This window comes from Lepidochelys olivacea (genome assembly GCF_965140295.1).
Source record: "Lepidochelys olivacea isolate rLepOli2 genome assembly, chromosome: 7".
In the NCBI taxonomy this organism is placed as follows: Eukaryota; Metazoa; Chordata; order Testudines; family Cheloniidae; genus Lepidochelys; species Lepidochelys olivacea.
The window spans coordinates 17,925,491-17,952,153 of NC_140417.1; the positions used below are offsets into that span (position 1 = coordinate 17,925,491).

Below are 26,663 nucleotides of genomic sequence, written 5' to 3' on the forward strand. Positions count from 1 at the left end.
GAGGGCAGAGCAGGTTTAATTTCCAGATTTAAAGGACTAAAAGTGCCCTGGATTCTCTTGTTTAAACACCCACACTCCCTTTTGCTGTGATTCTGTGAATGAGTTGGTTTCCCAAGATCGTTGCTTTCCTCCTCCCCTTCCCCCTCCTTCTTCCTTTAAAGGAAAAAGGCTACAGGGGGGGATGTGATTCAGGCTCCAGCCTCCCTGCTTGCGATTGCGCGGGGCAGATGTGCAGCAAACTCTCAACAGCTGGGTCTGGGTGCCGCCTACTCCGCCCCCTGCCCCCGCAGGGGTGAAAGTGAGAGCAAGAACCTGAGGATCGAGTCTCACTCCGGCATTGGACGGAAAAGTTGGAGCCCCGCCTCGGATTGGCTGACAGCGTTTTAGAGGGAGCTGTAGCCTCCAATTAAAGAGGCCCCTCGCAGGCAGGCTGGCTGCGGAGAGGGCTTCAGCGGCAGCCTTGTTAACCAGCTCTACTCTAGCCCACAGCCCTTTACAAACAGAGGTCGTTCACCGGCTGCTGCCAGGAGTACAGCCTGTCGCACCCTGCTGTAGGGCACCGAGAGAGCTGACACCTTGACGAAAGGGAAGGGGGAAAGAAAGGACGAGGCTTGTAATGGATCTGAGCCCAGGAGTGCAAAAGGTGAGTTGTAACTTTATTTGCACCTTCTGCTTTGTATATTCTCTCCCACTCGCCTAGCAAGGTTAGGGGTGGCTAGTATGTTCTAAAGTTTGATGTGCCTTTCCCCCTCCCCCCGTGGCTCTAGCTAAGTAAAGCCTCTAAATAGATCAGTGCAATTTCTTCCTGAACACAGACTCTCTGTGGTGTCACCTTGATCTTTCCTGTTCTAATGCCAGTGGAGGTGTTAACTTACTCTCTTGGCTGGGGAGACGGTAATGTTTTTTCTAAAGGACACAGTTAATCTGCTGTCACTTTGTAGGATTTGCTTTCAGCCACCTTGTGACTCGTTCCACCATGGGTGTACTTCAGAGAGGACAATCAGAAAGGTAGCCTATGGAGTTTAACAAAGTGGTAGGTAGCCTATTTTGGTAGATCTTTAGTAACAAAACCCCTGTTTCCCTTCACCTCTTGTAACGTCTTTGGCCACTGCCAAAATGCTTGCTCAAAGTACTGGGAGCACAACTCAGGCACAAGGTAGCTAACTTCTCTCTCTCCAGGGTCTGACCCTTCACTCCCACAGTGCTGGCCTGGTGCCCAGCTCAGTGTGTGTGGGTTGTTTTTTTTTTTTTTTTTTTAATAAATGTGCAGGTCAATAAATAAAACTGAGTGTAGTTTGTTACTCCCCTAGCTTGAAGGCAGATAACTTACCTGCACACAATGGAAAGAAGCCAGATTCTGGAAGGAATTCAGTTTTCTATTCAATGTAGTCATTTATCTCCTAAGCAGATGGAGGAATAGCCCTGGTGGGTGCAATTAATGACTCTTTCCAAATCTCTTTTTGAGCTAGTTATCTAGCAGTGAAAGGCTTGCCTGACAAAACTTGATGCCTAAATGCATGATGGGGAAAGCTGGGAATGATATCTTCTGAAAGTTGAGATTCTTTAGAAACTTTCACCTTGGGCTGTTTTACAATGACGAGGGAGTTTAATTTTAGATTTGACTCTCTTCACTAGAGTGGAAATCCATTTAAAAATGGGTTTGGTCTTGTTCCTTTCCTTGGTAGAGTTGGATTATAGGAGGAACGCTTTTCCCCCTTATTGCCACTTCCTTAATTGTCCACACATTGTACATGCATGCAAAGATCTTCTTATTTTTTCTCCAAGGCTACAGTTACATATTCAAAAAAAAATCTTATGTGCTAGAAGTGGGAGGAGAGAGTGGAACATTTCAATTCTACATTTTTGCCCAATTTTGTGTGTAATATTTGCTCCGTGTCCAGCGTAAGGGGTTGTATGGAGCTACCCCAAAAGAAGCCTGTGATGGAGTGGTGGCTTAGAGTGGTATGCATACAAACAGGGCGTGACCCTTCAAGCTCTGAGCACATGCTTAACTTTAAGCATGTGAGTAGTCTCGTTAATTTCAATAGAACTACTCCTGCTTAATTGTAAGTAGGTGTTCTTGGGTGCTGTATTGGCTCAGGGAAAGCATGCTCAGTATTTTGCAGGATCACACTGTAGTGATCAGGATTCAGAATGGTTTCCACTACCCTTCTATGACTTATAGAAGTGAATTCTTAGTGTGATGGTATTGGACTACTTCCATCCCTTTCTGGGCCTAATCCAAAGAACACTGAAGTTGATGGGTTGTGTGGGCAATCAATTGACTTGCATGGGCTCTGGATCCAATGCATAAACAGCAGACACAGAAGGAAGGACTGTTACAAAATAAGTGTATTGTTATGTGTAATATAAAACATTCTGCACTAAGTACATGGAAAAAAATCCATAGGGAACTTTAATACAAGAATTGAATTATATAAAGCTTTTTGACAGGAAAATGTGTATCGAGAAAGTTTACTTCAGTAAACCTTCAATTGGCCAAAACCAATTACTAGTCCTTATCTATTCTAAACTGATATATATCACAGCTTTGACCATCAGCCTCTACTAGAGACTTAGATTACCTTAGAGAGACCCTTTGGGTGGGTGGAGTTTTTGTTTGTTTGAGACTGGGCAATTTTCAGTACTTTATCACCCTTACTCAGGAAGTGAAGTCCCAGGCCACTTTCAATCTTTTCTTTGAGTTAGAACAACTGAACATCATCCCACTGTGATTCCTGACTTAAAACTGAATTTAAGAGCTGTTAGTCTCCAGAGAAAAGATATATGGTGTATGTTGTCAAAGAACTGGGTACTTTTTGGCTTTATTTTCTACACCTGCATGGCAGCATAACTTGGGAAAGAAAGGAAACCACCTCCTTGAAGTGAGATCACATGCATCTCTAGGTTTCTGCATTGTCAAAATAGCACAGTTTGGATTTCTTTACAATAACAGCTTCTTACCTCACTACTTAATGGCAACAACCCTGGTAGCATGGTTCTCCCCCCCTCCCCCAGGAGCTGGATGGGGGCAGCACCCACTGACTAGCATGGGTGCTGAGTCTCGGGGCCTCTGCAGATGGCTGTAGCCACCCTGGAATCTGTCAGGTTTGGTGGCAGGTCTTGAGGTGGGAGAAATGGGTGGCACCCCTACCATCCCCAGCTAAAACCTTCCATGAGCGATTCCTTGCGGAGAACAACTCCCCAAAAATCCCTCTCCTGGCTTTAATACAGGAAACGAGGATCTGTCTCTGTGAGACTGACATGGCTCCCTCTATTTGGAGTAGTGATGAGCAGCAGTGGCACCATTGAGACCAATGGCAGGGATCTCTCCCCAAAAAGCACTGTGCAACCTGTTTCCCCCCACCCCTGCACCTCCTTTCCCTCTGAGCTTGGGACCCAGCCCTGCTTTCTCACTGCCCTACCTACTCCCGCTGGTGCAATGTGACCCCATGGGTGCACACTACTGTGCTCTCCTGAGCTCCGGGACTATGGCTGTGACAGGCCATTGCACCAAGCTCCTGGGGAGAGGCAGCTCTTTTGGTTTGCCCTCTGTAAACCCTCCCAAAGACCAGTCACAGTCTAGCCCGGAACATCTAACTGATCTGTGCTGTCTTCTCCCTCCCATCCTCATCCTCTTCCTCTCCCCCTCCAACTCTGCTGCTGTCTGTCCTCCATATGGTCATCAACTCCCCATCTTTCATTCCCTCCTGATGCATGTTGGAATGCTGCCTGGCTGAGATGACTGTCATTGGCATTGCTAGTCTAGTGACACTGGTTCCACTCACTGTACAGCACACTTATATATATATATATTTTTTAAAAGCCCCTTATTGCCAGAATGTCATTGGGCCATTGCTTCCACATGGGGTGCAGTCCCACAGCCTGAAACGATCCCTAGCAGAAACCACACAATGACAGCAAAACCTGAAGTATATGGGGCAAAAAATTTAGCGGTAGCTTTTGATCATCCAAGAATACTTCCTCTGATGCCCAGAAATGAGCCTTTCTTAGGGAAGGCCAGAAGACGAAGCTCACTCTTTGGCTGCATCTACGCTACAAGCTGAGGATGCGATTCCCAGCTCATGTAGCCATACTTGCATTAGCTCTCCTCTGAGATAGCATGCTGAAAATCATAGTGCAGCTGTGGTTGCCCACGCAGCAGTGTCGCATGGTACAAGTCCCGAGTATCTACCCCTGAGGTATGGTGCATTTGTACTCGGGGTGGCTAGTCCAAAAAAAGTTTGAGATGATGTTTTGAAACCTTTCCTGGGGCAGAAAATCTGTTTTCCAGCCAGCTCTAGCTACTCTTCCCTCATGCTGCAACTCATGATGTGGATACCGTATGCAGGAGAACAAGGGGACTACTTATCTCCCCTATCTGCCCAGTGTGAGTATATACTATGAGTGACAATCTCTGCACTAGGCTGTTTTTGCCCAGAAGTTCCTCATATGTGATTTGAGAACGGACAATGATGCTGCACAGCTGTGGATCACAGAGGGGTATTTTGCACTCTGGATGCAGAAACTTGTCAGAGTCTTTCCAAAAGATAAAGCTTTATACAGAGCTGTCATTGCTGAAAGAAGATATCATCAGCAACTTTGGACTTCATTTAAATGTGTGACAAGCATTGCATGAGTATCTGCTCTGCATTACAGGGATGTGGTGTCATGTTCACATGTCTTTGCACAGTTGCATCTGAAGGGTCAAAATAGGGCTAAAACTCCCTGAATCCACGGACCCAATGATCTATCTCCTTATCTTCTGTAATTGTTCTGATAAGTTGTCTGTCTCCTATCACCTGAATTGGAACCAAACACAACAGTAAAAGGAAAAAAGCCCCAGCTAGTTCACACTTAAAGGGAAATGGAGTTACATAATACCAAAAAAATTATCTTGCATCAATCTGTCCAAATAATAGAATATGTTCAAAGGCACACGAATGTCTTTGGATTAGACAGCCGTTTAATTTCCTGAATTGTGAGAAGGGCACTTTTTCTGGGCACAGGGTGAGCTACTGTCAACTATTAATTTGGCTCGGCAGTCTCACACTGCCAGTCTGAGCAAGTCTACGAATGGGAGTCTGGAATTCTTTAGGGCTTGTTACAGGGCCTTGAAAATTTGATTTTTTTTTCTTCTTCAATCATTGTTGGGTTTAGTTATTGCTGATGTCTCGCCCAGTGTATTATGGGACTGCTCCTCTAAGGAAATTAAAACAAGGTGAGGGGAAATCCTTCTGCTTGGAGGATCGGTGGTTTAGCTTAAATTTTGAAAAGATTTTTTAACTCAAAACAAAGATGTTTTGCAGTTTACTGGAAATATTTGAATGAGCACAGAGAACCCTGGGCTGCTGCCCCTGAATTCAAACTCTAATTTGATCAGGAAAAGGAAATAAAAACTGCGCTCAAAGTGAAGCGGAAGAGTTTTGTTTGAGGTGATTCAAATGTGTGGGTGTGTGTTTTTTTTTTTTTTTTTTTTTCTTTTAAAGCAGGGGATGTCCATAGCTAAATGAAAGCTGTGCTGCCCAAAGTGGGCGAGCTAGAGAGAACATAGGAGCATAAGCATTTGCCATAGTGGATCTGATCATTGGTCTGTCATGTCTGGAATTCTGGATGGACAACCTAATGCTTTGGAAAGTGACAAAAAAACTCCATAATAAATCACCAGCAACCCTGCAGTAGTCAGCATATGCCTTGGGGCCAGAGATTTTATTTATATCTGACTATGTCTAATGATATAGAAGTGAATGAGAGCTTTGTTTCATTTGATACTGCAGAATTTGGCTCACTGTTATAAGCCATAAAATTACCCGGAACCTTTTAAAATCCTGCAACTTTTTTGGTCTCTGTCTTAATGCAGTATTGTGAGACCTTTAAATTGCTATATCGCTTATTTAAGTCAGTCAGGAGCTTTAAGCTAAATCCACAAAGTGATCTTCTTTTTTTTGCTGTGCATGGTGGGTCTCCTACAACTGTCCAACCAGCCATTTGAGGTCCCTTTATAACATCACAACACAGAGATGTATTTATAGTGAAGCAGTCATGCTTCTTATCAAAGACTAAGACTTAAGAGAGATTGAGTAAGGATAACAGGAAAAGAAATGGTTACATAACAAGTATAACTCCTTGGAGTCTAAACTTTAACAGGCTAAAATCCTTATATGAAGTAGTTTCTCACCTAAAACAATCTCCCAGCATCCCCAACTCCCGGGGCTGGGATCCACAGATGCAAAAAGCTCTGTTCCTTTTTACTCTCCGATGGAGAACAGGGTGTTGCCTTATAACTGCAGGACAAATCCAAAAAACTTTTGAAGTGCATCTCTAGACATGGCTCTTTTTTTCCTGTTGACTTCCTATCCCTCCACTGATTGCTTGTAAATGGGGCTTTGCAGTGTTTTGGCTCACCATGCTTACTCTACACGTGAACCTAGACAGACTGGAGAATATATACATATATATCCCTTTGTCTGGCAACACCAGTTTTTCACCTGTGTTGGGTGGTAATGCTTGATACTAACTATAACTTATTTAGTCATAACTTGTGAAATATATGGATGATTAAAAATATTAACGACCAGCAAGATCCTGGCTTTCATTTAAGATCTCATACGACATTCTTTACAGATAAATACTATGACGGCAATTTGTTGTGTGCAGTGAGTTTGTCAGGGTACTGTTACAGAACAGCAAACACTTTGCCAGTTGGCACTGACAAGGTCTGAGTGACATGCATATTTACTAGGACTGCACATGTAAACTATAGTGACACTGCATGCAAAAGGATTTCATTAGTTATTTGCATATGCAAGTGCTTATTTGTGTGAACAATAACTGTACAACCAATTGCATGTCTACACTGTCAGAAAATCTGACCAAAATATTTTCTACGCTTAACCTGGAAGGAAAAAGTACTCCTTGTCTTTCTCAGTATTCACAATTGCTGGTTGTGGATCACATTAGCAAAAGTTCAGAGTTCCGTGTTGGAACCTTGTTAGTTAGTTTACACGGTTCAGCTAATGCAGACCCTACTCTTAACTGGAAAGCCAAAAGGCATTCCTTCTTTGTGTAGCTCCAGTAGATCTCAATGGTGTTATGTAATGTACTACCCAAGAAAACTGGAGACACATTGCCATCTGTGGTCATATTTAAAAGTTGGTCCATAGTTGTCATATCTGCATGACTTGAATCAGTATGTACCCCAATGAGAGCAATCCTCCTCCTGTTGGAGTGGGATGACTAATAGCACTGCATTAGTTGCAAAGGAAAACATTCATCTTACTGTAGACACTTGTTTGTCTCTACTAACAAGTATTTCTGTGTACTGAATCATAAAGTTGTCAACACAGTCTGACCTCAGTGCAGGAGGATTGGGAGTTCTGCCCACACCCATGCCTTTCTTTCTCTTAGACCTAGACTGTTAAGGCACTGATGTTGTCATATTTTGTCAACTGTCATGTGAAGAGGGGGCGGGGGACAATATTTTTGCCTTTCCCTCATCCTGACTAAAACAGCCTTGAATGAGACCAAACACAAATTGCTATGAAACTTCAGCCAGTAGCTCACTGTGAAGAATGTGTGGGTGAAGAGCTTGTGTGTTTGGGCTCTATCCAGACTTTGGGGCCAGATCTGGCTTACCTTATGGTTCAGGCACTTCAGAAATATTCTTCCTGTAGAAGGAATTTGAGAGTCCCTTTTTTATAGGAAGTAAATAGGGAGGGGGTCTGAAGTGCCAAGAATGTAGGTATTGTTTCATTCAAAATTAGGAGTTCAGTGGAGCTGTTCTGAGACTATCTAGCCACTACAGTCAATATTTTAAGGGCTGTTTCCGTCCACACTCCCAGGACATTCTCACCACACCTGACCCTGGCTACAAATTCTTTAACTCTGTCAGTCCAGTTACAGATACTCTGAATAGTTTCTCTTGTCCTTAGTCTTATTATAGACCCTCCCCTTATCACCATCACCACCACCACACCTCTTCAGTGTCCCATTCTCTTCTGTTCAGTCACAGGCACAAGTGTAGAATCTCCAAACCCTCCCCCTCTTCAGTCCTTGGCCCACCACACAATAAAGTGCAAGGGTCTGTACTTTTTTTTTAAAAAAAAAGAGTACTGAGATAAATGAAATTAGTAACAGTTTTGGAGATTGGGAACTGCTGCCTGAAAAGCCATGATAGGTTTTTTTAGGCCAAGATTTTTAAAGTGTTAATCATCACCCAGTGTTGCAGCATCTGACTTATTTTTTGGGAGTTTAAATTCCATCCACATTTGATTATATTTAGACTCTGAAGTACCCTAAATCTCTCTTGAAAATGAGCTTTAGATTCCTAAATCAGATGCTGCAATGCTGAGTGCAGCAATGCCTAAAGATGTCTAAAATCTAGGCCTTAATGTTTAGCAGCTCCTTCAGGAAGAGTATTTTAAAACCAGCTAAGAACTGAATCCTCTGAATCGGTCAGAAGAAAGGAGAGGGGAAAACCCCTGTCCCCACTACTGGTGTGCAGTACCCATGTAACATTGCTCACATTACTGTACATTCTCTACTTTCTAGAAAGTAAAGACTCCATCCAATGTTTGGAGGGTGTGTCAAATAGCTCACCATCAGTTCCAAGGTGAGATGAGTACAAATAATTAGGGCCACAGGCTCTTTAATAAGGATAGCAAATGAGCTGTTTGAAAGAAATGAGCCTTTCTGAAAAAGCGGACTTAATTAGTAGGATCCAGAATTTAACATTTGTGTAAAATCCATGTGTAAGTGAGAAAATCCAGGCTGTAGCAGTTGTTAGGCCCTCAGAGATGCCCAGGGGGCATATTAATAACACTCCCCATTTCCTTCCCCTCTTTCATGCACCCGTGAACATACCAGCTAAGCTTTTTAGGAGCCTTGCAGGGATGCTGCCCAGTCTCTGCTGGGGGCACAAGATTGAAAACCTCACAAAAAGGGAAGAGGAAGAGTAAACATAACAAGCAGCTCCCTATGTGCTTTTATTTAGCAGCTAGACCTAGCACAAGTGTGTTTATATGTATACAGACACCAGCCAGAACAGAAGCAGAATAATAACCCAAGACAAGCCATAGCAGCCCAGTTCCAAATCAGATTTTGATTCCCCATGGGATCTTCATGGACTTGATCTTTCCCTTCTAAAAGGCATGGCAAAACTCCCATTGATTTCAGTGGAAGCAGGATCCAGTTCTATATTATTCTTTTAAAACTTCACTAATACTTGATGCAATCCACTAAAACTATGGGCAAGTTCCCCAAGATTTGCTCAAGCCCTGGCAAAGTGCTCCTGACATGGAAAATCTGTTGGGGGGAGAGAGTTCATGACAGTAGAGAATATCTTCCAATCACTGGGAGTGTGTAGGGGAGCAGAGCTAGCCAAATAGTTTGCACCAGTGGCCAAGCTGGTTCTACAACCAGGGCAATGTTTGATGCAGCGCATCCATTCTGCAGCCTCAGCCCATGAGATTTCTATGGATTGCCAGCCATAAGCTGATTTAAAGCTGCTGTCCTCTCTTCAGGAGGAACCCTGAGTAAGGATAGGTGGTAGAGGTACCTTCCTCATAGAGATTTTTTTTTTTTATTGGCTGGGGCTCCATAGAGGTGTCATGCATGTGTCCCCTGCAGCAAAAGGGGCGTGGCTGGTATAGGGGAGTGTAACTTAAATGACCTTGTGCCAGCTTCATTTTGACTTTTGGCTTTGAACTATATAAAATGTATTCATTTGTGGAACAAGTCATTTGACTTAATGTTGTCTCACTAAAAGCCAAAAATTACATACTGTAGTCTGGAATAGTTGAATATAACAATAAAATATTAATGAGCCTGAACTATTGTTTGCAGCTTTGTAAAAGCATTAGCTTTTCTCCTCTGGAGTCCCTTTGCTTAGGTTACAAATGGACATAGGTCTGATGTTCACATGCCTTGGGTCTAATCATAAATGTGTTTAGGTGACAAGCTTCCATTGGAATAAATGCCATTTAGGTGCCTAAAAACCTTTGAGGATTTGGATCTTCCTCCTTTTTAGACAAATATCCACATCTAAAATTGTCATGATTGTTTTAGTCTTGGGCCTGCAATATATAAACAGTCCTACGGTGGTGTGAATTTGGAGTGAGGTCCATTGGCAGAGCTATGAAGAGAAGCTGTGATCGCAGTTAGCTCGTGATGGGTCGGTTCCTTCAAGGTGATGAGTAGTCTCAACTCTTATTGACTGTAATGGACTGAGGATCAGACCATGTGTTATGTAACTCTGTTCTGGTATGGACAGAGTCCATGGTAGTGATTTCAACGTAAGACACACAGGGTATGTCTACACAGGTATAAAAAACCTGCAACTGGCCTGGGTCAGCTGGCTTGGACTGCAGGGCTAAAAATTGCTGTGTAGATGTTTGGGCTCAGGCTGTGACCTTGTGAGGGTGGAGGAGCCCCACTTTGCCTTGAATGGTACCTTCGTCTATGTGCTAACTACTTACGCTAAACTTATGGCTAGAACAACATAAGAAGAGCCATACGGGGTCAGACCAATGGTCCATCTAGCCCAGTAGCCTGTCTTCTAACAAAGGCCAATGCCAGGTGCTTCAGAGGGAATGAGCAGAACAGGTAATCACCAAGTGAGCCATCCCCTGTGGCCTATTCCCAGCCTCTGGCAAACAGAGGCTAGGGACACCTTCCCTGGCTAATAGCCCTTGAACAATGCTGCATACATTTGATTATGTAATCATTCTTGAGGTTAAAGCATCCTTTATAATCCTATATTTGCAAAGCAAGGACCCAAGCCTGCAGTCCTGTGCAGAAACTCTGCCCTTTTGAAATCCATGGGAGCTATGAATACTCATCACAGGTCAATCAAGCTACTTAGTTAGGTAACGTTAAGTTCCTGAGGCAAAAATATTCACACTTAAGTCTTTAAATACATTTTCCAATCACTTCTTCTAAAAGCTCCCCAGATTTGCATTTAAGGTTTTGTAAAGAAACCAAAGTTTCAACACCTATTTTGAAACTCTTAGGTCTCTACCGGTGAGTTTATAATATCCAAGGACAGGCTTTCTCCATGTGAGATTTCTGATGGTGCCTACTTCCATTTGAGCTGTAAATACTGTGGGAACAGGGAATGTGATCTGTTACCATGCTCGAACCAATAGGAGTCACGTGTTCTCTCACAGCTTTCCTTTGTGGCCTTTGGTGAGCCATGGGGAAGTTAAATGGCTTGCAATTTCCCCATCTATCAACTGAGGACAAGGGTGCTCGGGGGGGGGGGGGGGAGGCGGGTTGTGAGGCTCTTTGGATGGAAAGTACAACAGAAGTGCAAAATATTAGTAGATTATTACCATGCTTGTGGTATTTCAACACTTCTGCTTCCAGTGGGAAGCAGAAAGCTCAGAGGAGGCACACTTAACTGAAATATAGTACTTATCTGAACGTTTTGGAACTTATAAGGGCTGGTATTTAGTTCAAATTTGGGCAGCTTCACACCCCCAAACTTCAATTTTTTTAGAATTCAGACCAAGTTTTCAAAGCTCCAGTTTCATATTGGTGGAAAAATCTGTTCACCTTATTTTTTTTAAAAAAGCCTGTCCTTTCTTTATCATGAATTCACACTCTGTTAGAGAAAGGAATGCTGGCTGCCAAGTATGTGCTCTTGGACGAGAAAGATATTTGCAGAGTCTCTAGCTCGATTATATCTTTGTCGTACTGGAGGTTGAAATTTGGCACCTCTGCTGAAATAGTTTCCTTTAATATCAATGCCTTTCCCTGTGCTTTATATATTGCCAAAACAAAAGGCATTGTTTTTAGGATAAACTTCCCACACTCTGAAGTACAATGTCAGTTAGTACTCCCAGCATTCCAAATGGCACCAATTCATTCCACATCTTGTATCCAAATACTCTCTATTGGATTAGTTTAATTCAGACCTTAAAAGTGACTTTTTTCTTCAAAGTGTAATAGCATGAGTATCTGCACTTAACCTAATTTGTTACCACAGCAAGTCTTGTCAAGATCGTGCATATGATGGACCCTGCTCCCATGCAAATGATAAGAAAAGAAGTCTCAACAGTCCTTTTTCCCTAGACAAAGAAATGCAGGTGTTGATAAATCTCACACCTGACAATTTTTTGTCACTTTTTAGTGAATTCAATGCTGGGGAGAGGTGCTGGATTGACGGCCCTACATGATGAGGTTCTCTCTATTTGCAGAACTTCGCCACATTAATGTTTTGACACAAAGCTGAAGCTACAATCTCCAAGGGGTGGAGGATTGTTCAGTTGCCATTTTAACCTCTGCTGAGACATCCAATTGCCCTGTTGGCAGATTGTTGTGATATGCCATGCTTTCCACTGGAAACTGGATAGTGAATCCATAGATGAGTAATGGACATGGTCAAGGAGCTCCTTCCAAAAGTCACTAAGGACAAGCTTCTCCACAGCATTGTAGCAATGTGAATTGTCCATCCTGAATGTTGTCCTCTCTAAGAGACTAGGCCTCTCACAGTTGCCTTGTGTGACAAGACATTAGGTTGCTTGTCAAAGTACCAAGTTGGCCTCACCTAGAGGGTACTTGACAGGACACAGGCATTGCATAGTTCTGGACTCCTCAATTGTAAGGAGAAAACGAGCATATACTACTACTAAAGAGAGAAACTGCTTGGCAAGGTTAATATTCCTATGCCTCAACTGTAGGACCCTTGCTGTGTTACGTCATTCCTTTTGTACTTCATTAACACACGCTTGTCATGAACACACAACAGCAGCATAACTGTAAGCAACTCTGGAGCAAATAAACAGGTTTCATCTTGTGAACTGGTCCAACTGGCTTCATCTTTGAACTTCAACCATCCAATAACCTCTATATTGAAATTTTTGTATATTTTTCTCAATGCAACTGCAGCAGCATCAAGACACAAGACCAAATGTTTAGACCCATTAAAGTCAATAGGGAATTTTGCCATTGACTTGAATATAGCCTACATATGTACAGTAATCATCCAAGCCCTACATCATTGCTTCTCCATTCTGCTTGTTGAATGCAAGAAGCAAATGTTTTGCTTAATTGTGGAACAGTAAAACCAGAGAGCTTTTTGCATAAAAGGCATGGTGAACATCAATTCCAGAGCACAAAGTGAATCAAAACAACTCAAATTGGCTCTGACTTTAACTTCCCTACTCTCTGTATAACAGTCACTTATACCAACCAAGATTTGTTTATTACAGGGCTAAATCAGACCCAAGGAGGAAAAATGTTTGTATATTTATAATTTTAGTTAAAATAAGGTTTTTATATTTTTGAGCACACGATTCTTTTTGATCACATAATTTTTGTTTTTAATATTCAGTTACATCAACCTATATCCACTGAGGATCTAGCATATAGATCCTAAGTACTGTGCCAAAGTTTCTTCAAAGAACTCTTATCTCTTCCCTCTTCCTCCCCGGTCACTTCTATCAACATTCATGGTGTCAGGTAATCCTGTTTTACTAGGGAAACACATCGGACTGGTGCATATTAAGCATTGTGGTTTCTGAAGAACTGATCTATAAGAGTTGTTAGAACTTTTCAGTGCTCTGTCTTTGAGAGGATACCTTTTCTTCAAGGAGTTTGTCGAAAGGTCTTAAAAGAAAGCGTCGTCTTATGTTGCCGAAGTGAAGTGAATCCCTAAACCAAACTATGAGTTCATGATACTCCAGGCCAGGTTCCTGCTGCCTATGGTGTGGGCTGATGGGGATCTTTGTTCTGCATGTGACTTTTAGGCAGATAATACATACATACCACCTACAAGGTTGCACAATACTTTCCACAATAAGACCCTCTCCAGCTGTTCATAACTTTGCTAAACTTTACTTTAGCAATTTTCCATGCTGGATGTCTGCCTCAGGCTAACCTGGGATGGGGGGGTGTTGGGTGTTTTGGCTTTTTTTTTTTTTGTATGAATGAGGCAGGGGTCCTGTATTAAGGTGATCATTTTAGAGTGATCATAATGCCCAAGGAGCTCAGCCAACCTTTAATGCGATCACTACCTAAATTTGACTGCTTGACATTAAAAACTTAATGTTCCTCTAACATAGGTTTTCATGTAATTTAATATAATTCCTGGCATTCACCAAAACATGTACCTTGTCCTGTATTTGGTGATGTCAAGTTGTTATAAATATAGGTCCTGATTCTTCAAACACTTTACTCACATCGTTCATTTTGTATCCCTGAACAGTCCCATTGACTTAATTTTGGCCACTCAGAATTCATAAAGCTAAGCATGCATGTAAGTCTCTACAGGGTTATGGCTCCAAGATGTGTACACCCTTACCACAGTTCCATGTACCAATGGACCTATGCATTAAATAGCAAGTTTAGCCACAAAATTCAGCTTTTTGTGTGTGCAATTGCCAAATGTGAAACGCAACTGGAATATACTGAATTGCTAATAGCACATGCAATCCAACATATACGTTTCTGAAAATCAGACCCTCAGTGCCTTTGCAGCACCTTATTAATTTAAGCACCAGCAAGAAATTGGATTTTTATTTATTTATTTTAATCCGCCATGCAAGGTCCCCGAATCTACTTTCAGTACAGCACAGATTTAATGGGTAATAACTCAAGTCTTCCTCTCTTGGGAGTCACCCTTAATCTTAATTTACATAGCAGGTTATGATTGCTCTATAAATGTCCAGCATATGCATGTTCTAAGGCATTAATTAGCCTATATACTCTAAAATTATTTCAGTAAATCTGTCATCTTCACTAAAGATGCTTCCTTTTGGAAGACCTTGTGATAGGCATGGAAGCTTAGTGGTTTTTTGATTTGGTTTGGGTTTTTTTGTGTGTGTGTTTTGTTAAAGCAAATTTTAGAGAACTTCCCTACATTTTAAATAAGGGGAAGTGTGTGTAAATTGTAGTGCATTAACTGTAGGTTTGTGTTTAAATGAGGCGCCCGTCTCTTCCCCCCCTCCCCCCTCCAAAAAAAACAAACCCTCCCTTCACATTTAGGCACTGAATGAAGGACTAGATTCTCAAATGCTGCACACCCAGCATCTTCCATTGTGACTGCCCATATTTTTCCATACTTCTGAAATTCTGGCCACTTAGTTAGGTACCTAACTAGGAGACCAGATTTTCTGAAAATCTGGCCTCAACTATGCGTGCTGACTGAATTCCACATCTCTAAAGTGTGGTTCATGATACTTCTCTTCCTCAAAATGATTTTAGGGGTAAAATAAATGAGACCCAGAAAAGCCAAACAATACATAGAAACTACAAAAGATCACCTTTGGACATGCACCCACAAATTTGGATGCTTACCAGAATTACTTGGAAGCCTCCATGAGGGAGAGTCTGAGTTCTGGTACTTAGTCTCCATGTTTTTTGCCAAAATTAGACTGACTTTTCTCATAGTATATCAGAATTTCTGCCCAGAATGGGGAAACGAAGTGACAAGAACATATTGAACCTCACATATATTTGGGTTAGGTTTGTTTCTAGTTTTGGGGTGAAATTTTTGAGCCCATTCTTATCCACAGTGGATCACCCATTCCCATCTGAAACACCAAGGATATATCTACTTCCTTGTTCTTAAACCCAAGAGAAGGCATATAATCTATTCTGAGGATCCAGCTGCTATCAAAAGTCCTAACTGAAGTGGGAGAAAGAACTTCTAACTGAAACACAATTCCCCTATTGCTGTACTAACTGGATCTGCCTTGGTAGGAGCAATGTCCTGACTTTCATTGAATTTAGGGCAGGTCTTGTATACCTTACATCTTTCTCAATGAATCCTGCCAGTTCCTATTGCATTTATTAATAGAACTGAATGAGTGTGATGTACTTTGCTTTGTTCAAAAGTGAACCAGTTTCAAAGGATGACATTTTACACAATTGTAAAGTCCAGTCACTTTCAGTCTAGTGCAGCCTGTATACACAGGGCTACTGCAGCTGCTTTTGATTCAGCTGTATGTAAACACTATCAGCAGAAAGGCAGACATGTTTCCTTTTCTCTACAGTCATAATCATCACTATGCCAGCTGAACTATAAACAAGCATGAACACATTTATGAGCTTTGTCCTAGAATGTCTCGAAGATTTTGAGATCAGAAGATGGGTGGGCATGATGACCCTTCTGGGAATTCCAGAAACGTTGATCACTTCTCCAAAACTGGATATGAAACACAGGAGAGGAACGATAAGAATCCCAAAGATGTGGAACTGAGTTCCATGCCAATAATCACCCCCCTCCCCACCATTCTTTTTTTTAGGAGCTGTGGAACCTTCATTATTTCGGGTAGATCTAAGTTTGTTTTTTTTTTTCACTGAGACTCCAGCAGGAATGGAGCTGCAGACTTGTCATACCTTGATAACGTCCTTCTCCTAACAGCTTTTTTCTTTTTCCTCTCCTCTTCCTGGAAGCCTCTCTAATCACTGATGCTACATACAGGGACGTTGGCAGAGAAGAGTGCTGCAGCCTCTGGCCTTGGTCAAAGGACTCAGCGAAAGTCAAACTCTAGAGTGAGCTACTGTTTACAACCGCTTCAAATAAACTAAGAGAGATGTTGTTCACTTTTTAAGCTTCCCTGGAGATGTGGGTGCAGTGTACAGTTGTTTCCAAATCTAGATGGATCGCAAAGGTCAATACAGAATAAATATAACAAACCAAAGGAAACACAAATATTCATACCGCTGGGCCTGCTGAATGCAGCGAAGAAAGCCTTTGTCCATATATTGAGTATTTAATTCTCCTGTCCTCCAACATAGTGCATCTTGGGGGGGGGGGGGGGGGAGGGTGGGTGTGGGTGGGTGTGTGTGTGTGTATATATATGTGTGTGTGTATATGTGTGTGTGTGTGTATATATATATATATACACACACAATCTCACTGTTTAGCTTGTCTTGGCTTTGTTTCCCTCCTTCAGCCTCTGTGATTTCTTTCCTGGAGCTTATGTTCAGATCATGCAGCTGCTTATACAGATTATACTGCAGATACCTGCGCGCTCTCTCACTTAAACTTCCCACCCTGCCATGATATGAAACCTCTTAAGGAGACTTGCTGAGTTAGGCATCCTTTTCCTACCAGTCCTAGTTCTCTAACGTGTGCAAATAAACCTTAATCTAAGGAGCACAACCCAGTTAAGCAATTGCAATAAGTAATTAAACTCATAAACATGCTGCATGGAATGTCCCAAACCATCTAAACATTATATGCATGAATTCTTAGTGTTTTCTTGCCCGTGGGAGTCCTTTCAAAGCTGGAATTGTTAATGTCTGAAATTCTGTGCAGGCTGGAGGAGCCCCACCCATAACATTCTTGCTCTGCCTTACGGGCATTTAACCCCAGCTTTCAGGCTGGGCTGGTAAGTGCCCAAAACGTTCTTGAATGCAGGACTTCTTAAACTATACCAAAGAACTAGAATTAAGTAATCTTTAGGTCATTGTTTTGGAACAGATTCCTCTTCCTCAACAATCTTCCCATAAGACAAGCTAGAATTTGACTTTGGAAAACTTTAATGCTAAAGGGATGGGCTCAAACCTCAGTTACACAGTGAATTCAAATCCACTCTCTGAAGTTGCTTCAGTGATACAGGTCTCTGTGGCTGTCCGTCGTGATGTGTGGAGAGGTTTTTTTTGTTTTTGTTCTCCCAATTAAAGCCTGTACTGAAACATAACCACCTCAAGGTATTATTTGGATGCTTCACTGTTTGTGCATAGTGTGTTTGCATAACATTTCTGTTTGGAGAGTAAAAATTCAATACACTCCTTGAGAATGCAGAGGCCTCATATAGGTAAGTGGGGATGAACAGTTAGGATAAGCATCTCCAGAGTTAATTTATTTGGCTAAATATAGGTAACCCTTTCAAAAGCACTCTAGTGACTTAAGAGCAGACGTTCCATTGATTCTTGTGGCATTATTCTGCATAGTGCATTTTATACATACGAGATGGCATTTTCAAAAGTGCCTAAATAACTTTAGTATTGACTTTCAATGGGCTATATATGTGTGGCCTGGCAGATAAGATGCAGGATGGGCAACCAGGAAGAGCAGAGTTCTATTTTCAGCACTGTCACTGATCTGCTGTGTGAGCTTGCACAAAGTCCTAGGTTTTTAGGCCGGAGGTACCATTGTGATCATCTGACCTCCTGCATAACACAAGCCACAGGATTTCCCTGAAATAATTCCTGCTTCAAGTTGAATAGCTGTGCTTGAACTAGAGCATGTTTTTAACTCCAATCTTGATTTGTAAACTTCCAGTGATGGAAAATCCCCTGCAACCTTGGGTAAGTTGATCCATTGGCTAATTATGTTAAAAATATGTGCTTTGTCTAGTCTGAATTTGTTTAGCGTCAGCTTCCAACTTCTTATACCTTCTTTAGATTGAAAAGTCCTCCAGGATAAAACTCCTGTTTCCCATTTAGGTACTTATGGTTATGGGTCCTTTTATTCTTAAAAGAATACTCCTCCTTGTCTATGGCCAGCAGAATTAAGGACCATTTCTCCTTGTTCTCTTGCTTCACTTATCAACTTTCTCCAATGCTTAGCTTTTAATTCCCTATTTTCCTTTTTGTTTTTGTGTCTGTGTGTGTGTGTGTATGTAAAATTTTCACTTCCTTTCTAAGCCAGGCTTTGTTTGGTTGGTGTTTTTTTTTAACCAGTGTAGCCTTCTCTCTCAACTATGGCTTTCTGAGCATCTCTTAGCTTCACCTCTGCCTTTCCCTCTCCCACCCTTTGTCTAGCATTTAAGATCTCCAGAATAGGAATTGTCTTTACGGAGCCTAGCAATCTTGGCCCCAATTTTGGTTGAAGTCTCTATGCAACTACTGTAATGCAAATAATCAAATACATCTTTCTGCACAGACTTTCAAGTAAAGGTTTGTGCTTGGTTTTTATCTGTGGAAAGTGCTCTAACCATTTAGAAGGCTAGAGCATAAATAAGGGTGTTTGCTTTTAAAGCAGGTCTCCAAGTTCTGTTTTCTATAGTGTTGGCCTGCTGTTAATCATCTTTCCTCAGAAACCTGGGGTCAAATTCAGCCCTCTTATAAGCAGGCCCAAGTAGAATTGGGTTATGCTTGCTTACACCAACACTAAAATCTGCCTCTAGTCTCGGTCTGAGCTGTATTCTTACACTCTTAATAATAAAAAGACGGGAAGAGAACTAGGTTTACATTGTCTCCCATAGATAGCTCTAATATGACTAAGGCTAGGTCTCGGATAAAATACCAGAGTTGCAGTTTCTTCAGTTAAAACAGCAAACAGTGCAGGACCACTGGTAAAATATACCCATGAGCTACACTAGTTCGATGCAAGTCATAATAACTTGAGATATGCCTGTGATCAAAGTTTCAGGCATTCCTTTAAATAAGAAAACATGTACATGTGTGAGAGGAAGGCTAAGGCTGGCAAAGTTGTCTTTCAGGTTTTGTTTCAGAAGTCACTTGGATACCAAACAATACCTAAATGTAAATGCTATGGGTTTTTATTACTAAATCTGTAAATGTCTACTTTCTGCTTCTCTCTTTCAAGGGAGAATGTTTTACCCATTTTCCCTTCAGCCTTCTGTGCCTCTTGAAAACAATAATTCCAGGTGTCGTCTTTATTTTAAAAAAAAAAAATCTTGGATGTGGGGGAGAGAGTGTTGGATCACAAGCTGTTGCATTTGAACAATTGAGTTTCCAGGTGATTGGAGCCATTGAAAGCTATTTGGAAGGAGAAAAGTAGTACCTATCACCAAGAGACATTGCCTTTTTGAAAATAGATTCTATCAGTCTATCTCTAGATTCTATGACACTTTCAAACTGACTCATTGATTTTTTTGGAAGGAATGCAAGTCTACATGCATGTGGTGTATTTACCATTTTAAAAAGTGATGTCCTCATATTATTCAAATTAAATTGATCTATGGTAGACAAATGCAACTAACATATGCTTCCATGTTTGGCCACTACCTTCACAAAAACATACCTCCTGAGGCAAAAACCTTGCCATACATTATTTCAGAATGAGCCTGATGCTGTAATTCCTGTCATGGGAATGCCACCTGTTCCTGAAGATATTTGTATAGCTTGGCACTAAAGTGGAATGGCTAGTCCTTACCCCTCTAATAATTCTGTGGATCAATTTAGCACCCAGGAACGTGAGGAAGAAATGGCCAGAAAGAGCTAACTATACTCTAAGCAAGTGCTGTTTTAAGCTTTGCCACTCATCTTGGCCAAGGCAGCTCAGTCCTGATCTGCACTACCTTAGCTCTTCCGGTACTGATCACTGCTGAAGTAAAATCATTAGTAGTCAGACCTGGCTTCACTGCCTTGGCCAAACAACTTAATTTCCATGTCTCAATTCCCCTACCTGAGGAAAATATTTCCATATCTCCAAAGGATGTCAAAACTAACTTGAGTCCAGATTGACCCTTGTGCGGGGCAGAAGAGGTATGGGATGTGTAAGGGGCCTTCCCTTCCTTCTCCTCACCACCTGCACCACATGACTCCCTAATTATTTTAAACCACAAGGCCTCCAAATTATATGCTTGGCCAGTACCTACCACAGTGGGATCCTGGCCCATGAGTACAGCTCCAAGGTGCTACAGTAATACAAATAATACATGCAACCTCTATTCCCTGCTGCTATTACCCTTCTTTCTACCCCCACCCCACGCACCCGAACATAAATGGGGTCAGGAAGGTTGTGCTGGGAGTCAAACAATGGGGCTCCAATTCTTATTGGGCCCACTCAGCACTGTTGAGATACACATCACTGGGAGAGTCCCATGCTCTGCCCTTGTTTCTTCATGGAGTCTGGTTTGTAAATTCTCCAACAGGGATGGAGGGAGGTAGATGTGGACCCTTCCTTGCACTTCCTGCATCAGCCCATGGAGCTGGCTGATCGTAGAAAGAGGGGAATAGTCTGCTTCATCCTAAACTCTGATGCAGTCTGCACAGTCCCACTCTATACTTCCTGAAGCATAAGACTTCTGACCTCCCATTAGGGGAAATACAGAGCTGTCCCAGCTAATACTGGCCATGCTAAAACTTACTCTGCTTGGCCCTTAATATTTGTAAAGCTCTGTAAGGTGATTAAAGGAAGCAAAATATTGCTACACTGTGGCTTCAACTACAATGGACAGATACATTAGATACCAAAGTAGTATAATGGGCTTCAAGAATGAACTGTAATATTGTATTCTCTGTGGGCTAGTGTTAATTATACACTAAAGCACACAGGAGTACAACCTATTGACTTAATTGGATTTATTGGCCTTCTCTTTGGGCTTGTTTCTCATACGATCACAACTTAGAATGTAGTATTTTTCTCTCTCCTATTGATGCTACTTTTGCCTCTTGTAATAGACAGATACTTTGAACTCCACATCTAAAACAATTGCCACAGATTGTATTTGCCACTAGGACACTGTAGTACATGTTGGGAAAACAAACTTTAGATTGAACATGAACTTGTCTTGCTTACAAGTCAAATGTTTGGTCAACACTTGAATTCATGTTGTCCAGCTGTGACAGGAGATGTTGTAAAATGAAACTTTATAATTTCTATGAATATTTGCTTATATAAATACTCCAGACCTGCTTATTTACCTAGTTTAGCCATAAGCTCAAGTGCTTTCCTTGTTTTTATTAGCTTATCAGGGTAGCTGACCAGGAATAAGGTTTGCCTTTCCAATTCTGTCTAGACAGTTGAACCATTAGTCTAGTCTAGTGCTGGACTGTTTAGTGTGATTGCAGTCAATCATGTTTTCCGTGACAATACTATACATTTTATTAATCCTTACCTAATATACAGGCATTGCCTAACACATTCAATGAATTCTTTATCTCATTATAAGCTGTTGGGGGTTTATTTTTGCCACTATTGATAAACCAAGCAAAGGTACTTCAAAAAATTAGGCTACTGACAAGAGGCCACTGGACTAACTCCATTGCTGAAAAGATGATTCCCAGTGGGAGGCTGAGAGTGATCAGCTCCTTGGTGTTTGTGTGTGGTTTTTTTTTTTTTTGTGCCAGACTATGAATTTAGGTGCCTAATTAGGCATAAGTTTTTGAAAACTTTGTCCTTGCTGAACAACTACTGCATATGTCATTGGCGTCTGTAGGGAAACATAAACCTCTTATTGGCGTTTGTCTCTCCCTTTGTGGGAAAGTTGCAGATAAAGGTCTGAGCAGTATTAAGTCTTTGTACAGCAAATGTTGGACACCAGCCTGGCATGCTGAAAGGAATCCGAATGATGATCATGGGCATGGCCCTGATAAAGACAGTGTGCCCTTAACTCCCATTGAACTCAATAGGAGTTGCAGGTACCCAGCATCCTGCAAGATTATGCTTTACCTCAGTACCTCACTGGGGGTCAGATCAGTACCTCACCAGGGGCTCCCAGTGAAGTAAATGGGAGTCTGGTAACTTCAACAGGTACAAGACCAAGCCCCCTAAACAATATGCTGCTTATGACTTGATTATTATGGCCAAGCCCATGATAACCTTATTTTCCCAACAAGGCAGTACCCTGCCCCCTTTGTGAGGCAGCATCACACCTGACTGGATCACACATCTGGTGCAGGGTCAAAAAAGTGGCTACCCCCTTGCCCGTAAGAGTAAATGAAGCATATGGAACCATGGCTCTGTGCTGGCCAGTGGAGGTGACTGGATGCAAAGGGTAGGGGGAGGGTCTCCATGCAAGAGTGAAGACTGAAGAAATCCATTCTCCAAGGGGTATGTCTGAGGCACAAGGCCTCTAGTGCCGTAGAACTGTGGTATGCCCCGTTGCTCAGAGGTAGTGCATTTATGCACTGTCTAGCCCTTAACGTTAAATGTTTTTAAAATAATGGTTACAACAAGTACTCAATAGACTGGTTTATGTAGTTGGCTATGTGGTGTACTAGGCTACCTGAGTGCCAGGGCCATGCCAATATTTCTTGTTCAACAGCTCCTGTTATAGCCACAACAACGCATCAAGGTAAGCCCTTCTTATTGTGCAATACCTCAACCTGAAGAGTCGCTGTCTGCATGATAAACTTGCCGTGCAGATCTTAGCAGACAAAACAACTAGTGCTATTTCTGGCAGTACTTTCAAGCCCTTTATCACTGGAGCTTTAGATTGGATTTGTTCAGACCACAAGATCATGACTACTAACAGGCTTTGAATCCATTTGAAGCCAACTGTATAATACTGGCAAGTACTTGAGTGTTTACCTGAACACCAACCCCAGTAAGGTTAAGGGTGGAGGAATTGCTCTCTGAGGGCTCTTTGCTGGCTATCGTCAGTACATCTGTCTGGCACTGGGAGGTCTCGGAGTTCAGCCTGTTCTAGTGAGCTATACCCAGTCTTATTCACCTCCCCTTACTAGAAGCATGCTTGTCCCAAGTTTAGGTAAGTGTTTCCCATGATCAGTCTCCTTCCCCTGTGTGCTAAACTCTTCACTTCTGATCTGTTAAATGGTACCTCATCTTTCACTGCTGCTGTTTGTAAGCATGCTTGTACATAGGTAGTCAGAAAATCAGAGACAGGGTTCATGATAATTTGTTTTACCTTATCTTGCTGTTTCTTTGCCAGGTCTCGTTTATGGGGGGAGGTTTTTGTAATCCAGACCCTTAAAGATACATAAAGTGGGGAAACTAAGAAGCTGCATTTCTGGGCAGGAAGTACTGTTGACTGCAAATTCTAATACAGACAAAGGCTCCTATTATGACCAGCCCCATCACAGGGATGCAAATGATGAATGACCAAAACCTCCCTCCACTCTCGTGGAAGAGAAGAGCACGCAGGCAATCTTCTGAATATAGAAGGCCCACTGCATCACTAGCCATCCAAATTGGGTAGGGGATGAGGAGCTGGAGCCACTGGCCAGCCGAGACAACTGGCTGTGCAGAGGAAAATGCAGCACAACACTGAAGTAGTGCATCAGGCAAGCACTCTGCCCTGAAGTTTCTGGAAACTTTGGAGTGTATTATGCTTCCCCCAAGGCACGATGCCTCCTGATACTCTGAAGGGGATAGTGCAACTGCACAGGATTGTGCCTGGAAGGCAACACAAACCAAACATAAGTAGCTACTTAAGGCCTCTGCACTTCTGGGGACCCTGCAGTGCGGAGTGTACCCCGTGGGTTGACCCAGAGATCTATCTCCATCTATGGTCATGGTACTGGAGGAGAGACAAACTGTCAAAGATACTGTAAGGTGTAAAGTATATATTTTAAGGACCCCTGTCTTAGCTAGAAGAGCCTCTTAAGTGTTCAGCCCAGCCCTGCACATTATCCTGACACTGTTTCTCTTTTGTTTCCTTTCTGGTTTAGGTCTAGGTTTACACAAGGCTGGCTTTCAGCTGGTTCATATGCCTAGTACCAGGAGGAGCAGTGCTATCAAACTGTTGAAAGTTATGAAACAAAAGTACCCTAGGAAAGTTAGATATATGTTGCTCTTATCTCTGAGGCATGGAATTAGCAATTAGCTATGGCAATTAAACAAGTGGGGGAGAGGAGCCATGGGAGGTATTTTCTACTGTTTGACTGATAACCTGAGTCTACATTTGCCTAAGAAGAAAAAATTGTTTTCCTTAAGGAAATAGTCCATCTGTTTTACATCTTTAAATCAAAGCAAATGCTCATGTGGAAAGGCTGAATTGCATAATCCAAGAAGTACACCACTCATTTATATTGACAGCTCAAGATAAGAGTTAATTGAATCACATATATACATATATATATATATATATATATATATATATATATATATATATAATTTGCTTGAGCTGAGCAGATGTGTAACCCTGATACACAATAGGGGAGTTCAAAAAGGTCTCATCTCAAATGAGGCTGGTGTTGGCAAAGCGGATGTGTTGCCTAGAAAGCAAGTGAGAAGGTGAAACCTATTTCATCTCCGCTATCCTGATATGCTGACACAAACAAGCAAAGTTCAAAGTGCTTATTTATCTTGTGTATATGAGGGATTGATTGACATAGTAGGGTCCACTCTGCAGCCTCACCTGTTGCAGCAGAAAAGTGCACACTAACAGGTGCTGAATATTTAACCCTTGAGTGTAAACCCTGGTGTAACAAGTAGGCCCCCAGGGCTGTCTGTGTTCTAGCTAACTGGCTGCCCTTTGGGCCACAGCACTGTCTGGAATCTCCAGAGCATGGTGGCCCTAACCTGGTGCACACCCCTATGCCTTTATGCCTTTCTAGAGTAAAAGGGGCTAGAGCAGGTATAAGGGTCTCCGTCTTTTACATATGAGTTGGTCAGTCAAATCTGTTCCAGTACATAATGGAGCGGAACAAGGATCACTAACTGTAAGAAGTGTTAACAAAGGGATAACATGGAGCTGGCAGAGTTCATAGTCAACTGTCTGATAGCTGTGTCCATGCTTTTATGGAATGTGGATTTAGAAAGTAATTTTTAAAGCATGTAGATACCAGATCCAAATCCCACTAAAGTCAACAGAGGCTGACTTCAAGTGAGCTTTGGATCAGGCCCATAAAGCAGTGTTTATATTTGGACAAGTCTACTCTCCCATAAACACTCTTAAACAGAACAAGGCTAAGTGAAATATCAAATGTATCTTGGAACTTTTTCAGTGGTCGCTGGATGTCCCTGACTCTCAATGTCTTGACCGGGTATTTACTTTTAGACCTTTAACTGGCTGATATTGTACCCAAAAAACCCGTGGCTCTCCTACATTTTCCCCCCCCCCTTTGGTCTGTGTATCATAACTCTCTTCTAAATGGGGTTATTTAATCCTATTTGCCTTTTAAATAGAAGTATAGACTCAAATTCTGTCAGACATCTGAATCTCTAGTTGCAAACCGTACATGTCCCCGTTAAAATCCCTAGTCCCTATTTTATATTTAATGCACTGTTCCAAAACTGATGATGTCCTCATTGGCTTCCTGCCTCACCCACAATATTTGGGGTCCCAAAAAGATTATTGGCCGGGGTAGGGTTGCCAACTTCCTAATCACACACAACTAAACACCCTAGCCCCCTCCCTTCCCTGAGGACACACCCCCATTCCCCCTCTCCCTCAGTAGCTCACTCTCCCCCACCCTTCCTCACTTTCACTGGGCTGGGGCAGGGGGTTGAGAAGCAGGAGTGGGTGAGGTGTCTGGCTGGGATTGTGGATTCTGGGATGGGGCTAGGGATGAGGAGTTTGGGGTGAAGGAGGGAGCTCCAGGCTGAGGGATGGGGCAGAAGGGTTCAAGGTGTGGGAGGGGGCTCTGGGCTGGGATAGGGAGTTGAGGTGGGGGAGGGATCCGGCTGGGGATGTGGGCTCTGGGCTGGGGATGAGGGGTTTGGGGTGCAGGAGGGAGCTCCAGGCTAGGGGGTGGGGCCAAGGGATTCAGAATGTGGGAGGGGACTGTGTGTTGAGGCAGGTAGCTGGGGTGCAGGATGGGTACAAGGGCTGAGCTGGGGGTGCAGTCTCTAGGATGGGGCTGGGGATGAGGGGTTATGGGTGCAGGAGGGGACTCTGGTTTTTGGGGGGGCTCAGGGCTGGGGCAGGAGATTGGGGTCTGGTCCCAGTCAACAGCACAGTGTGGGGGCTAAGGCAGGATTCCTGCCTGTCTTGACTCCGCATTGTATGCCAGAAGTAGCCAACAGCAAGTCCAGTTCCTAGGCAGAGGAGCAGCAGGCAGCTCTTCATGTTGGTCTTGCCCCCAGGCACTGCCCTTGCAGCTCCCATTGGCCG

The 26,663-nt window shown here is 42.6% G+C and overlaps 1 protein-coding gene across 1 annotated transcript in view; it reads left to right on the forward strand.

The window, feature by feature from the left end:
• Positions 1-408: 408 nt before the first annotated feature.
• The window catches only part of LMCD1 (LIM and cysteine rich domains 1), a 64,761-nt gene continuing 38,506 nt past the window's right edge, over positions 409-26,663 (forward strand). The window contains exon 1 of the mRNA XM_084634005.1: positions 409-643. Within this exon, the coding sequence (XP_084490131.1) occupies positions 617-643 (27 nt within the window). The 5' untranslated portion in view covers positions 409-616. The remainder of the gene's footprint in view (positions 644-26,663) is intronic.